At 41.5% G+C, this 13367-nt stretch overlaps 1 protein-coding gene across 3 annotated transcripts in view; it reads left to right on the forward strand.

Annotated features, from left to right (window-relative positions):
- STAT2 (signal transducer and activator of transcription 2) overlaps window positions 1-13367 on the forward strand; it is a 39990-nt gene that overhangs the window by 20990 nt on the left and 5633 nt on the right. For all 3 annotated transcript variants that reach the window (XM_026680023.2, XM_026680020.2, XM_087956275.1), the window contains exons 12-21: window positions 431-451; window positions 1393-1486; window positions 2397-2453; window positions 4019-4102; window positions 5570-5668; window positions 7046-7181; window positions 8414-8463; window positions 8560-8666; window positions 9854-9993; window positions 13037-13225. In XM_026680023.2, the coding sequence (XP_026535808.1) occupies window positions 431-451; window positions 1393-1486; window positions 2397-2453; window positions 4019-4102; window positions 5570-5668; window positions 7046-7181; window positions 8414-8463; window positions 8560-8666; window positions 9854-9993; window positions 13037-13225 (977 nt within the window). The remainder of the gene's footprint in view (window positions 1-430; window positions 452-1392; window positions 1487-2396; window positions 2454-4018; window positions 4103-5569; window positions 5669-7045; window positions 7182-8413; window positions 8464-8559; window positions 8667-9853; window positions 9994-13036; window positions 13226-13367) is intronic.

Genomic DNA, 13367 nt, shown 5'->3' on the forward strand with positions numbered 1-13367 from the left:
ATGCTAATTTGTACTTGTTGCAAGAAAGATCTGGTGTTGCTTTTTTAAATATTATTTTTTCTCTTTTTTTTGGCTTTTTTTTTTTTACACTTTGTATTTCGTTTCTTTCTATTCTTTTTTTCCAAATTTCTGTTTGTGCTATTAAAACTCTTTAATAACAAGTATTTTTAAAATAAACTTCTAGACCAGGTGTGTCCAACCTGTGGCCCATGGGCCTCATACGGCCCTGGACAGTTAGTAATGCAGCCCCACAAGTTTGTAAACTTTTAGCTTTATTTTGTGATTTATATGTGGCCCGTGCAAGCTGGGTTGGTGACCCTTGCTCTAGGCTTTGTAGATCTTAACTTACTAATGGAGCTTGTAGCATTGTGGTGGGAAGGGACTAGACCTGGGGGATCACCCATTGATTCCTTGTTCTTACCTTTTTCAGGGATGCTACAGATTTGACCGGGTAAGAAATCGCTGACTAAAAGCAATGGGGAATAATGAGCCTTTCCTGTCTGGGAGGGTAGTGGGCCATGATTCTTAATTTGGAGATTGTAAAGCTTTATTTATCTGGTTAATGGAGGAGGTAGGTGGGGCCCTTCAGCTACCTTCTTAGAAAGAGATAAATGGGTTATTGATAGATGTGAGCTTTGAAGAACTTCCTTCAGCCCTCAGGTCCACCTCCAAAATCACCCACCTAGCGGAATCGAAAGGAAACAAGAGACTGGAAAACTGCAGTAGATACAGAGGGGAGATTTTTGGAGAAGGCAGTAGTGTGCCTGCCCTATAATTTGAGTAAGCCAGAAGTAGATAAGCTCTTATCTAGAAACTCATCTTAGTTCCCATCAAGTTCTTAGTCCGATTTCTTTATTGGATATTTTAAAAATTGCACAGTGCTAAATGAGATGTCGTTAGAAACCAGACAGCCAGCCTCCGGGGCACTTGTGGTGCCCAAGACTGTCCCTAGTTCCTTCATAAACTCTGTGGGCAGTTTTTGCACATAAAAAGATGGGCATTTATAGTTCAGTGTTTTGTTTGAAAGTGTGCCCAGACAAGAGGAAGAAAGGTTCCTTGGAATGGTGAAGAGCCTCCCCAGTTTGCTGCCTGGAAAATTAGTGTTTGTGACACAGTCACATATTCACCATGGCAGCTGTTTTGTGAATGGTCATTACAACCATGTTGGGAGAGCATTCACAACCTATTTTCATAATTCCAAATTTGCCAGCTGTTCAAAAAGTTTTATTATGAATGTGTTAAGCCAAGGCACTATCTCTAAATACATACTTGCCTGGTAGGGGAAGATACCATGATTGTGTTTTATATAAATATAAAAATATCTTATCTCTGGCCACCAGGAAATTGCATGTGTTGTGACTGATCCTTCTCACTCTGTTTTTCATTCTGAAGGTTCCGGAGGTTCAATATTTTGACATCCAGCACCAAAACCTTGATGATTCACGATCCCCAAAAGCAAGGACTCGTTTGTGATTTTAAATACATTGTATGGGAATATTGGCTGATGATTTGAACCTTTAGATACATGGGAAGGAGAAAGGATAGTTGGAGCAAGAGCATCTGTTTAAATGTTAGAAGGGAGAACTGGAAATACAACATGAGCCGCAGTGGCACAGTGGTTAGAGTGCAGTACTGCAGGCTGTTGCAATTTGGCTTGAACTGCCAAAGGTTGACTCAGCCTTCCATCCTTCCAAGGTTGGTAAAATGAGGACCCAGATTGTTGGGGGGCAATATGCTGACTCTGTAAACTGCTTAAAAAAGGGCTGTAAAGCACTGTGAAGCGGTATATAATCTTTCAAAATCTTTTAAAACCAACTTGAACATTTGATATACAAGAGAAGAAATTGAGGAAAAGCTGAAATTGATGAAAAACATTATTTGGAAGACATGCTTCTGATCTCATATCAGCTTTCTGCTATTCATTAAAGTACAGACATCTTTTTCCAGACATTTATGTTGATCTGTAAGAAAGATCCCATTACTTCAAAAGTTGTCCAGCATCAATCATTCATTTATTTTAAAGCAGTTGCATGTTTTTTTTTCAAGCTTTCATGGAAGACTAAAAAGATCAGCATGCTTTAATGAACAACAGAGAGGTGCTGTCCTTGCATAAGATATCCAATATTTTTTTCAGAACTATTTTCTAAGGGGTCACAATCATAAAAGCTAGGTTTGTTTTGTAATAGGCTGTTTTGTTTGTACAACTGAATAGGATGATAAGTGTTTCTTTGAAAAGATAACCTGCTGATGTGATGTATTTGGAAGGCAATAGGTTTGAAAAGACTTTCAGCAATACAATGATTTGGTTTGATCTCATCTGATATTTGTTCCCTTTCAACCTTATTAATAAACGTTCTTCTCTTCTCCTCCCCTATCCTCTCCTCTCTCTGATGAAGACACTGAAAGAACAGAAAATCTCTGGTACAGGGAAAGGCAACAAAGGGATTAGTGAGGTGAGATTTCAGTTAAATAAGAGGTGATTGTTTAGTGTAAAGATGCCCTATATTAGTTGTGGACCTGGCCACAGGTTTGGACTTAATAATCAATACCTGGAGGCTGTATTATCTCATTCCCAGCAAATGTTAAGAATGTGCTGCTTAGGGTGGTAGAACATGTTTTAAAATTGGGAAATATGTCTCAAATTAAAAATGAGGATTAATTGCAAATTACATTACTTCCCTGATCTTTGGCCCCCATTGCTTACGCTTCTGTTTACTTATATGTGTGTATAATTTTTTTCTCACTAAAGTGAAGTTTCCTTCAAGTCAGGCTCTACTTCTGATGTCCTCATGGATTTTTCATGAACATGAAAACTGTTCATGCAGTTTTCTCGGAAGAGGCATTGCCTTCTTCCAGGTTGATCTTCAATTTCCCAATGTATCCTAAGCCCTGGGCATCCCTTATCCAAATATAAACCAAATCTATCCCAGCTTCTTTTGTTGTTTCAGCAGGGTTCTGATTTGCTGCAGGAGATTTTATTTGCTATTACTGCAGGGGTTCTGGAATAGGCGATGTCTATTTTGTGTATTTAGGTTACACAATACATTTGTGTATTTAGGTTGATTTACAGTATGGCCATTCGGTCAGCAACTGTTCCAAGTTACCAAGGTGTGGAAGGAACGGTGGTTACTATCAGTCCTCAGTGTTCTGGCTATCTCAGTACCCCCATGATCACATGATCATGATCTGGGTGCTTGGCAACCCATTCACACTTAAAATTAGTTATCAAGCACCCTATGATCCCATGTTCACCATTTGCAGCTTTCTCTTCCGGCTTCTCCCTAGAAAGTCAGTGGAGAAATTAGTAGGGAAAGTTACAAGTCACTGGGATAAGCACATCCAACCCACCACCCCTATCATTTCTGTGTTCGCACTAGTCAGTCGCACACCCTTCCTGAACTGTGCCTCCCACAGTTGCTTACCATCCCCAGCCTGGTCTTTCACTGACCCTTCCTAACCTGTGTCTCTTGCGCATCCATTCATCCTCTTGAGCACCGCCTCTGAGCCTCTCGCACATCTCCTTGGGCAGCCAACCGACGCCTCGCACATCCTCCCCAACCCATGCAGCAACGCTTGCACGCCACCTCACTTCCTCCCCCCCACCCTGCAGCAGCCATTTACCTACCTGCAGGCCTGGGACACAGAACTTCTTAACTAACTTCCCCGCTTACTTTGGTTGTGGGAAACCAGCAAGACACCGCCTTACCTAACAATAGGACAGCAATCAGGGATTGCCGTTGCTAAGCAATGTAGTTGCCCTTTATGATCGCTTATGCTTGGAGGTGGAAGTTCTGCTCCTAATTGCCATTGTAAGATGAGGAATCCCTGTACCAATTTCTTTCTTTCGTTCTTTGAATATATAAAGAAAACCAACATGTCACCCGCTAAAGAGAACATATTTCTTTCAAAGGAGGCTCTTGTAAGATAGTGCTGCAGTAAAACCTGAAAGCATGGCATACAATAGTCTCAGGAGCTCTGATCAGCCGTTGTTCATTTTCTCTTGGGGTTTGGGCGATAGGGATCGTTGCCTGTCACCGAAGAATTGCACATTATCACTTTTACCCTGGACTACTCTTATCGAGGTATCGAGTGCCAGCTACAGGTAAGAGAATCTTCCTGATTCCATTAAATTTAGGAGGGGAAGGCAGCTATATTATTATTATTATTATTGTTGTTGTTATTGTTATTATTTAATCTTTAGTGAGATTCACAGCCTTTGGGGCTGGTTGGTAGCTCAACAGCTGGAGTCCTAACCAAGGTCCTAGGAACTGTTCAGGTAGCGTCAGAGGATATAAGCTGTTCCAAGTAGGGTGGTTTTTTTGTAGAGTCAGGATATTCAAGTCTGATAAATTCAGAATTTCCTATTATTATTATTATTATTATTATTATTATTATTATTATTATTATTATTATTATTATTTATTGTTGTTGTTATTGTTATTATTATTATTATTATTATTATTATTATTATTATTATTATTATTATTATTATTATTATTTATTACTGTTGTTGTTATTATTATTATTTATTACTGTTGTTGTTGTTATTATTATTAATTAAACATGGAACTCAGTCAAATGAACATTTAAAAATGTATACAAATATCATTGACTAGCACTGATGTTTGATACTAGTTGGTGCCAGCATCCTAGGTATCAACCAAGTATCTTCTTAAAAGGTATGATGTTCCAAGTAGATGATGATGAGTATTATTATTGTTGTTGTTGTTGTTGTTGGTTAATCTTCAGTGAGATTCACAGCGTTTGGGGCTGGTTGGTAGCTCAACAGCTCGAGTCCTAACCAAAGACCTAGGAACTGTTCAAGTTGTTGTTGTTGTTGTTGTTACTATTATTACTATTATTATAATTATCACAGTCAGCCAGATATTCAGACTGGGTTTGGCATTTTTGTCTACCTATCGAGTCCTTACCAAGGACCTGGGATAAGCAAATTTGTATGTTTGATGGTGTTACAGATATCGCTGCAGGATGGAAGCTGTTCCAAGTAAAGCTGCCTTCTGCAATTGACTGATGGCAAATTTTTATGATGATGACGATGATGATGATTCATGTGGACGTTATTATGGCATGGGGAGGGCTTAGACTGGGGAGATCCTGGTTAACTAAATTCTCCTCTGATCTGTTTGTGGTCAGTGTTGGCATAAGATGCATCCCTTCTCTTGGTGGCTATAAAACCAAAAGACTCAACATTTGTTGCTTCTTGTGAGGTGGGCAGCTATATATAATTGATGTATAAACAAACATTATCACCTATTTTCTATACGAGTCTAAATTTCTAGACTTTTCTTAATATGAAGGAGAAATAAAAATATGTTACTATCAAAATAACTATCTTCTTCTGCGTTGCCACTACACTGTCCTTCCCCAAAGAACTACCTGAGAACCTGGATTGGCTATAATCCTTTGTGATTGGAATTGTGTCTGTACATCCTGCTTTCGCGCCACTGAATGGACCTACTAATACAGCAATAAGTCTTTTGTAGCCCTGGAGTACTTTTGTGGTATATTTGTGTCAATTCCCTCTTTTCTAACCTTTTTTCATCATCAGACATCCACCTTGCCAGTGGTGATAATTTCCAATGCCAACCAGATCTCCAGCGCTTGGGCTTCCATTTTATGGTTTATTATGCTCAGCAGAGATACTAAGGTAAGAACCTGTTTTCTTACAGCTGTTTCTCAGAAGTGGGCATGATCTCTCTAAGGTCGACCAAATGTCTTCTACCCAGATTGGCCATTTATCATTTTCTTATCACTTGTATTGGAACCAACTTTCCTCCATTTTGGATGGGGAAGGCTCTCATTCTGCTTCCATAGATCACTAGTCTTAAGTGCTCTGAAGGAATCATTTCTCTCATGCCTCCCTCTTGTATGCAATTCAAGAACACTGAAGTCGTCTGAAAACTGAGGTGGCAGCCAGGATCAACGCAGCGTGGGGCAAATGGAAGTCCGTCACGGGCGTCCTCTGTGACAAGAAGATGCCGATGCGCCTGAAGGCGAAAATCTATAACTCTGTGGTGCGCCCGTGGCCATATACGGCGCAGAGTGCTGGCCGACGACCAAAGAAGTCGAAAGCAGACTCCAGACAATGGAGATGCGAATGCTCGATGGTCGGTAGGCCTCACCCTACTCGATCGCGTCAGGAACGAAGAAGTGCGTAGACGGTTCAACGTCGTGCCCATCCCCACGGTCATGAGGCAGTCCCGGCTACGATGGTTCGGCCATGTGAGTCGCGCCAAGGAAGCATCCATCATCAAATCTGCGATGAAGGTGACTGTCGGAGGAGTGAGACCGCGTGGTAGACCTAAGCAACGCTGGATGGACACGATCAAGGCCGACCTAGAGATCGCGAAGGCAGACCCGACATACGTGGCAGACAGAGAGGCATGGAAGCAATACTCAAGGACATTAGCGGACCTCGCCAGAGCGCGAGACAAACGCTGAAGAAAAAGAAGAAGAAGACTGAAGTCGTCTGAAAAAGTTCTGCTTAAATTTCCATTTCTGAAAACTTTCGTTGGTGGCACCTCACCTATGGAACTCTTGTTTCTAGAATCATATAAACGATAGTAGGCAGCCTAATAGAGGAAGGATGGTCTTGTGTGCAAGTTACGTTCTTTGTTGGTGTTCACTTGTCCTCTAGCAGCCAGCTTCTGTATATATAGCAGGATGCCATCACTTTGAGGATAGAAAGCAACATCTATTCTGATCCCACAATAAAGGATACATTTAACCTCTCAGAAATCCGAGTTTAAAGCAACTCTCCCTAATATGATGTTCCCCCAGGCATGTAAGAGAAAGGTCTCATCATGGCTGAGGACAGAGAACTTTCTAGTGGAAACTGTTAAGAGAAGGTTGCAGAAAGCTAGACTATCGTCCCCGTTTCCTTAGACAGCCCAAGGGAATGAATTATGTCTCTAAAACTGTTCCTCATAGGTAATCACTGAAGAGCCTTTGCATGAGAGGGGGGCATATTTAAAATAAAATCTAGTACCTGATTAATGCTTCCCCCCCCCCTCCCTTTTCCTAGGACCAACTGTTTTTTTCCAAACCACCAGCTGCCACCTGGGCCCAGCTTTCCACTGTATTGTCCTGGCAGTTCTCAGCAGCTACTGAACAAGGCTTGGATAAACATCAGCTCAAGATGCTGGGAGAAAAACTCTGTGGTAAAGTGGGAGGTTTTGTCCCTAGGGAGATGACGCAGGGATTTCACTGATATGGACAAGTCTGGGTTTAAAGTCCTGCCCAGGCATATGTCTTTTCAGCAGAGAAGTTTAGGCAAAATGGTCTTAGAAGCTTAGGAATGTAGAATCAAAATTGACAGCAGCCATGTTTGATTCATTGGAGGGCTGTGCTCAATTTCTTCAATTCTGCTTCCCAGCAGTTTTCACTTTCCTTGTGAGAAAAGAATAGCCCTGTTGAAAGAAGTACTGTATTTTTCAGACTATCAGAAGCTCTGAACTATAAGACGCACCTAGCTTTTGGGGAGGAAAACAAGGGGGAAAAAACTGCCTCTGCCTCCCAGTAATTTGCCTCCTTGCAGCCTGATTTAGCATGAGCAGCTGATTGGCGGTTGGATCCGCCTCCTGGAATACCGACAATAAGTTGTTTCGGGCTGCAGGGATGGCTGCCGCTCATCCACGCAGTCGCCGCCCATCACCGCTGCCACCTATCGCCGCCTCCACATGCCCCATTTTTGGGCAGGCTGAAAACGGGATGTGCGGAAGCTCAAAATGGGATGCACGGAGGCTGAAAATGGGGCACCATGGAAGCTGAAAACGGGATGCGTGGCGGCAGCGGTGGTGCGGATGGGCAGCGGCGATCCCTGCAGCCTGAAACGGCCGTTTATCGGTATTCCGGGAGGCTGATCCAACCGCCAATCAGCTGCTCATGCTAAAGCAGGCTGTGCTGAAGCTGACCAGGCTGTTTGCTGCAAGGAGGCAAATTGCTGGGAGGCAGAGGCTGGCGGGTGGGGGCCGGCGGGTGGGCGAGGCTTCGGCAACAATCACTCTATAACAGTGATCCCCAACCTTTTTTATGCCGCGGCCCGGTACCGGCATCAGCTGGGCGCCGCCCTCTTGTTTTGATGAAAAAGTGCTTCCGGTGAGCTTTCTACCTGGAAAAGCTCACCGGAAACACTTTTTCATCAAAACAAGATGGCGGCGCCCAGCAAACCAGCGGCCCGGTAGGACTTGTTCCACGTACCGGTACCGGTCCACGGACCGGTGGTTGGGGACCCCTGCTCTATAAGACGCACAGACATTTCCACCCACTTTGGTTTTTTGGGGGGTGGGGGGCGTCTTATAGTCCGAAAAATATGGTAATAGTTCTGCTTGGGTTCACATCCTTATCAAGGCAGTTATGTGGTGTTTCTCCTTATTTTTTCTTCCCATTAAAGGGCCAGGCGTGAACTCACAGAGTACCATCACATGGGATCAGTTTTCAAAGGTAAGGAATTGTCCTCGAAAAAAACTCCTCCAGGGTTTCTGCTGTCCACCTGCCAGCATCCTCGTTTAGCTGTCCTCTTTTTTTTTTTCCCTCCAGGGAGCGACTGCGAGCTCTCCAGAGGACAATAATTTCAGCTTCTGGACCTGGATTGATGGGATCCTACTCCTGATTCAAGAACATCTGCTTCAGCTCTGGAAAAATGGGTACGGATTGGGGAGAAAGGAATAAGTGATAAAAACGAGAACCTCTTGGTTACTGCTAGCCTTTGGGGGAAATGCCAAATCATGCACAGGTAGTCTTCAACTTACAACAACTTCCTCAACCTCAGCTTTGTTTAGTGACCATTCTAAGTTACAGCAGCACTGAAAATTTTCAGTGACCATTTTTCACCTTTACAGCTACCGCCATTGTCACCAGATCAAAATTAAAAAGCTTGGCAAATGACTCATATTTATGCAGAGTTGCAGAGTCCCAGGGCCAAGTGATCCCCCTTTTTAGATCTTCTGACAGGTAAAGTCAATGGGGAAGCCAGATTCATTTAACAACTGTGTTATCTAATTTAACAAGTGCAGTGGGGTGAAACTCATATAACTGTTTTACTCAGCAACAGAAATTTTGGGGTCAATTGTGGTTGTAAGTTGAGGACTACCTTTATTCCTTGTTAGAGAGCTAAATATCAGGGTAGTAGCAGCATCTCTCCTGGATTTGGGAAGAGAATTTCATAACCTTATATTGGAAGGCTGGGGATACAGCTTTTTCCCATAGTGTTCAGCACCATGTTGTCCTAAACCACTGTTTTTTTCCCACAGTTTTGGTAATTTTAAGACATGGGAACTCCCATCTTCCAGAATTCCCCAGGTAGTATGCTGGCTTGGGATTAGTGGGAGTTGAAATCCACATACTTTAAAGTTGCCAAGTATTTTTTTTTAAAGTCTGTAGAGCAGGAGTCCTCAAACTTGGCAACTTTAAGACTTGTGGACCGAATTCTGTTGTCAAGTTTGGAGATTCTCCATCCTCCAGGTCATAGTTGTCCCAAAGGTGCTTTTTCAGGATGCAACTGGATTTCCTTGTTTTTTCTTTTTACTTTTGAAGACGTTTCACTTCTCATCCAAGAAGCTTCTTCAGCTCTGACAGGATAGTAGTATCAGGGGATAAGTGACCTTAACTGAGATTGCAAAAGGCAGGAAAACAGCACAGTGTTTAGAGTTTTGGGGTTTTTTGTTTTTTGTTTTGCCTGGGACAGCAATTTACTAACCTGTGACTCTGCATGTAGGAAGCAGGGTTTGAAAAGATACAGTGAGGAAGAGGTGAAATCAGCACTTCTGGAAAGCAAAGGAAAATGAGGGGCTTTTCCTGATCTATATCTTTCCCATTCCCAAATTTTGACTAGACTCATCATGGGATTTGTGAGCCGCAAACATGAAAAGCATTTGCTGAAGAGGAAAATCGCAGGCACCTTCCTGATACGTTTCAGTGAGAGTACCTCCAGCGGTGGGATCACCTTTACCTGGGTAGACTTTAACAGTGATGGTGAGTTTTGGATTCCTACCTTACTTTTTAATCATCCTCAGTGATGCCTTAGACCAGAGGTCTCTAAACTTGGCAACATTAAGACTTGTAGATTTCAACTCTAATCAGTGCTATTAATTTTGCTGTCTCTGCCAATTCAGTCAATTTTAAAATCCACTCTTGAACATTTGGTTGTCCATTTTTCTTTCCAATACTTGGCATAAACAATCCTTGCAGCATTCACCATGAAAAGAAATAAAGTCCCAAACTGTTTTTCTATCAATTTGTCCATAATACCTAGAAGAAAAACTTCAGGTTTCATTAATATTTGCATTTGGAATATTTTCTGCATTATCATTATGTTTATCCAATTTGGTTTACATACTTACAAGATCACCATTTGTGATAAAGTGTATCTGGAGTTTGGTTACATTTCCAAAACTTGCTAGAAGTTCCTCTGTACATTTTTGTCCATTTGTCTGGAGTCAAATACCATTGATACATCATTATATATATTTTTTCTTTCAAACTGTAATTCAAAGTAAATTTTAAATTGTTGGTCCATACATTCTCCCATTTCTCTAATGATATTATTATAATCAGTGTTTTTCACCCACTTTACCATGCAATCTTTGACATATTCATCTTCCAAATTAATTTTAAGTAATATTTTATAGACTTTACCAATCAAGTGGCCATACCCAGAATGTATGTTTGAGTCCAATTCAGATTTATAACCTGCAAAAACAAAGCTTTTTATTGTTTAAATCTTTCAAAAATTCTATAATAGTTAAACCATTCACAATTAAATCTCTTGCTTATTAATTGTTCTCTTGTTTTATCTTGTCCTTTTTCTTCAAATATCAATAAATTATGACATCATCCATTTAAGTTCCAACAATTTCTATGAAATGCTTCATGTGATGAAAATCATAATGGTACCAGATCAGCCAATCTGTTTTTGTATTTCAGCCATACACAACCTCTTGGTTAGGGATACTGGAATTTACTTTTTTTAAACAAACAAGACAAAGTTTGAAAATTCCTGACTGAGCCACTCAAGTCATGATTTAAATCCTCCACCAATAAAAGAATACTTTTAGATCTATTTTTAGATCATTTCGGTATAACAGAGATCTAAGTATAACAGAAACATAGATCTATGTTTAGATAATTTCTGTATAGCAGAGTCCTCTTGCAAGCTCATAAACACATTTGGAGATGTGGCAGGTTGAGACCCTCACTCTCATAAAGGAGTCTCTAGATCAGTGTTTCTCAGTTTCAGCAACTAACTTTAAGATATGTGGACTTCAACTCCCACAATTCTCTGCTGGGTGTGGAATTCTGGGAGTTGAAGTACATGCATCTTAAAGTTGCCAAAGTTGAGAAACACTGCTCTAAATACTCCATACTCCTGGCTTCATTTATCATTTGCACTCATTCTGGGACATCTTTAACTTTACAAATGCCCTGACAGACTAAGCTGCTGAGAAGATAATGTCAGAGATGTTTCTATTCTGCTCCTCACAATTTAAAAATCAGTACAGAGGGCCTTGTACTGGAATAGACTAGATGGGGGCAGCAAACCACTCCCAGGAGTGTGGAGAATGAATATCTCATTGTCATTCCTCCCCCCCTTCTCCATTGTCTTCAGTTTTCAATTATAATATTAGGATACATAGTCCCTTTTTCCATTCTTGATTCCTTTCATAAATTTCTTTCACTTACTGTCTTTATGAGGGCAATGTTAGTGAGTTGTAGCCGAAGCAGTGACTTTCCAGGCATTAAGAGTATATTTTTAAAAATAGGTGGTACAGCAATAGCACTTATACTTATATACTGCTTCATAGTGCTTTACAGCCCTCTCTAAGCATACAGAATCAGCATATCGCCCCCAACAATTTGGGGTCCTCATTTTACCAACCTTGGAAGGATGGAAGGCTGAGTCAACCTTGAGCCTGGTGGGATTTGAACTGCCAAATTGCAGGCAGCCGACAGTCAGCAGAAGTAGCCTGCAGTACTGCACTCTAACAACTGCGGCACCAAGCAGTAACTATGAGAGGGAACTAGGAGTCCTAGTGGACAACCACTTAAATATGAGCCAGCAATGTGCTGCAGTTGCCAAAAAAGGCAGTGCAGTCTTAGGCTGCATCAACAGAGAAATAGTATCAAGATCATGTGAAGTATTAGTACTGCTTTGGTAAGACCCACTTGGAATATTGTGACCAGTTTTTGGTCACCATGATACAAAAAAGATGTTGAGACTAGAAAATTGTTGTAATAGTCTTGCATTTATACACATTTTTAGTAATCCTCCAACATTGGTTAACTTTGGTTATTGCTTAACTTTTGTTACTGTTTAGCATAGTAACTAATACAATTAATTATCTCTAGTTAAAGTCTAACATATGTTTACTTCCTCTCTCTAATCCTCCTTTAGATGAGTGACTTTGTTTGCCTGAGTTGTAATTGCTTGTAAACATTCTTTATCTGAGGTTTGCCATCCAAGATAAGAACATTCCTGCAATTACAACTCTACAGAAAATGTGGAGAGAAGAGCAACAAAGATGATTAGGGAGCTGGAGACTAAACATATTGCAGAAATTGGGTATGTCTAGTCTAATGAAGAGAAAGGACTAGGGGAGGGGGGGGGTGACATGATAGCAGTCTTCCAAAATTTGAGAGGCTGTCACAGTGAAGAGGGGGTTGCCTATTCTCCAAAGGACCTCAATGGAAACCTATCAGAGAGGTCTAACATAGAACTAAGGAGGAATTTCCTGAAGGTGAGAACAGTTACTGGAACGGCTTTCTTTCAGAAGTTGTGGGTTCTCCATCACTGGAGGTTTTTAAGAAGAGATTGGACAGCTATTTGTCGGGAACGGTGTAGGACCTCTGCTTGAGGAGAGGGTTGGACTAGCAGACCTTCAAAGTCCCTTCCAACTCTGTTATTCTGTCTTCTGAATCCCCCCCCCCACTCTTCTCACCAAGCGCATTGCCCACCCAGAGTCAAATTTCAGGATGACGCAGAAATTTCTCCATATCATCAAAAACCTAATTTCTGCAGGTTCTCCCAAGTTCAATTCAGTTGAGCCCTACACCAAGAAAGAACTGCAGTTCCTCTCACTGCCCGATATCATCCGAGATTACCAACTCTTTGCTATCGAGGCCATTCCAGAGAATCCACTCCTCTACCTGTATCCTGACACTCCACGGGATGAAGCTTTCGGTTCTTACTACGAAGAACGCCAGAAAGGTATTAGCGGCTGCCAGTTTTTCCTTGGGCATTCTCCACCGGGACTCTTATTTATACCCTGCAACTCAGTTGAACTGCCTTTCCCCAGGGATGGGTGTATATATGTAATCTGATATTTCCAGAATTGCTATATATGGTGGTT

Source organism: Notechis scutatus, chromosome 2 (genome assembly GCF_049901735.1).
Source record: "Notechis scutatus isolate UNSWTSFEM ecotype Mainland chromosome 2, rNotScu1.2, whole genome shotgun sequence".
Classification (NCBI taxonomy): Eukaryota; Metazoa; Chordata; class Lepidosauria; order Squamata; family Elapidae; genus Notechis; species Notechis scutatus.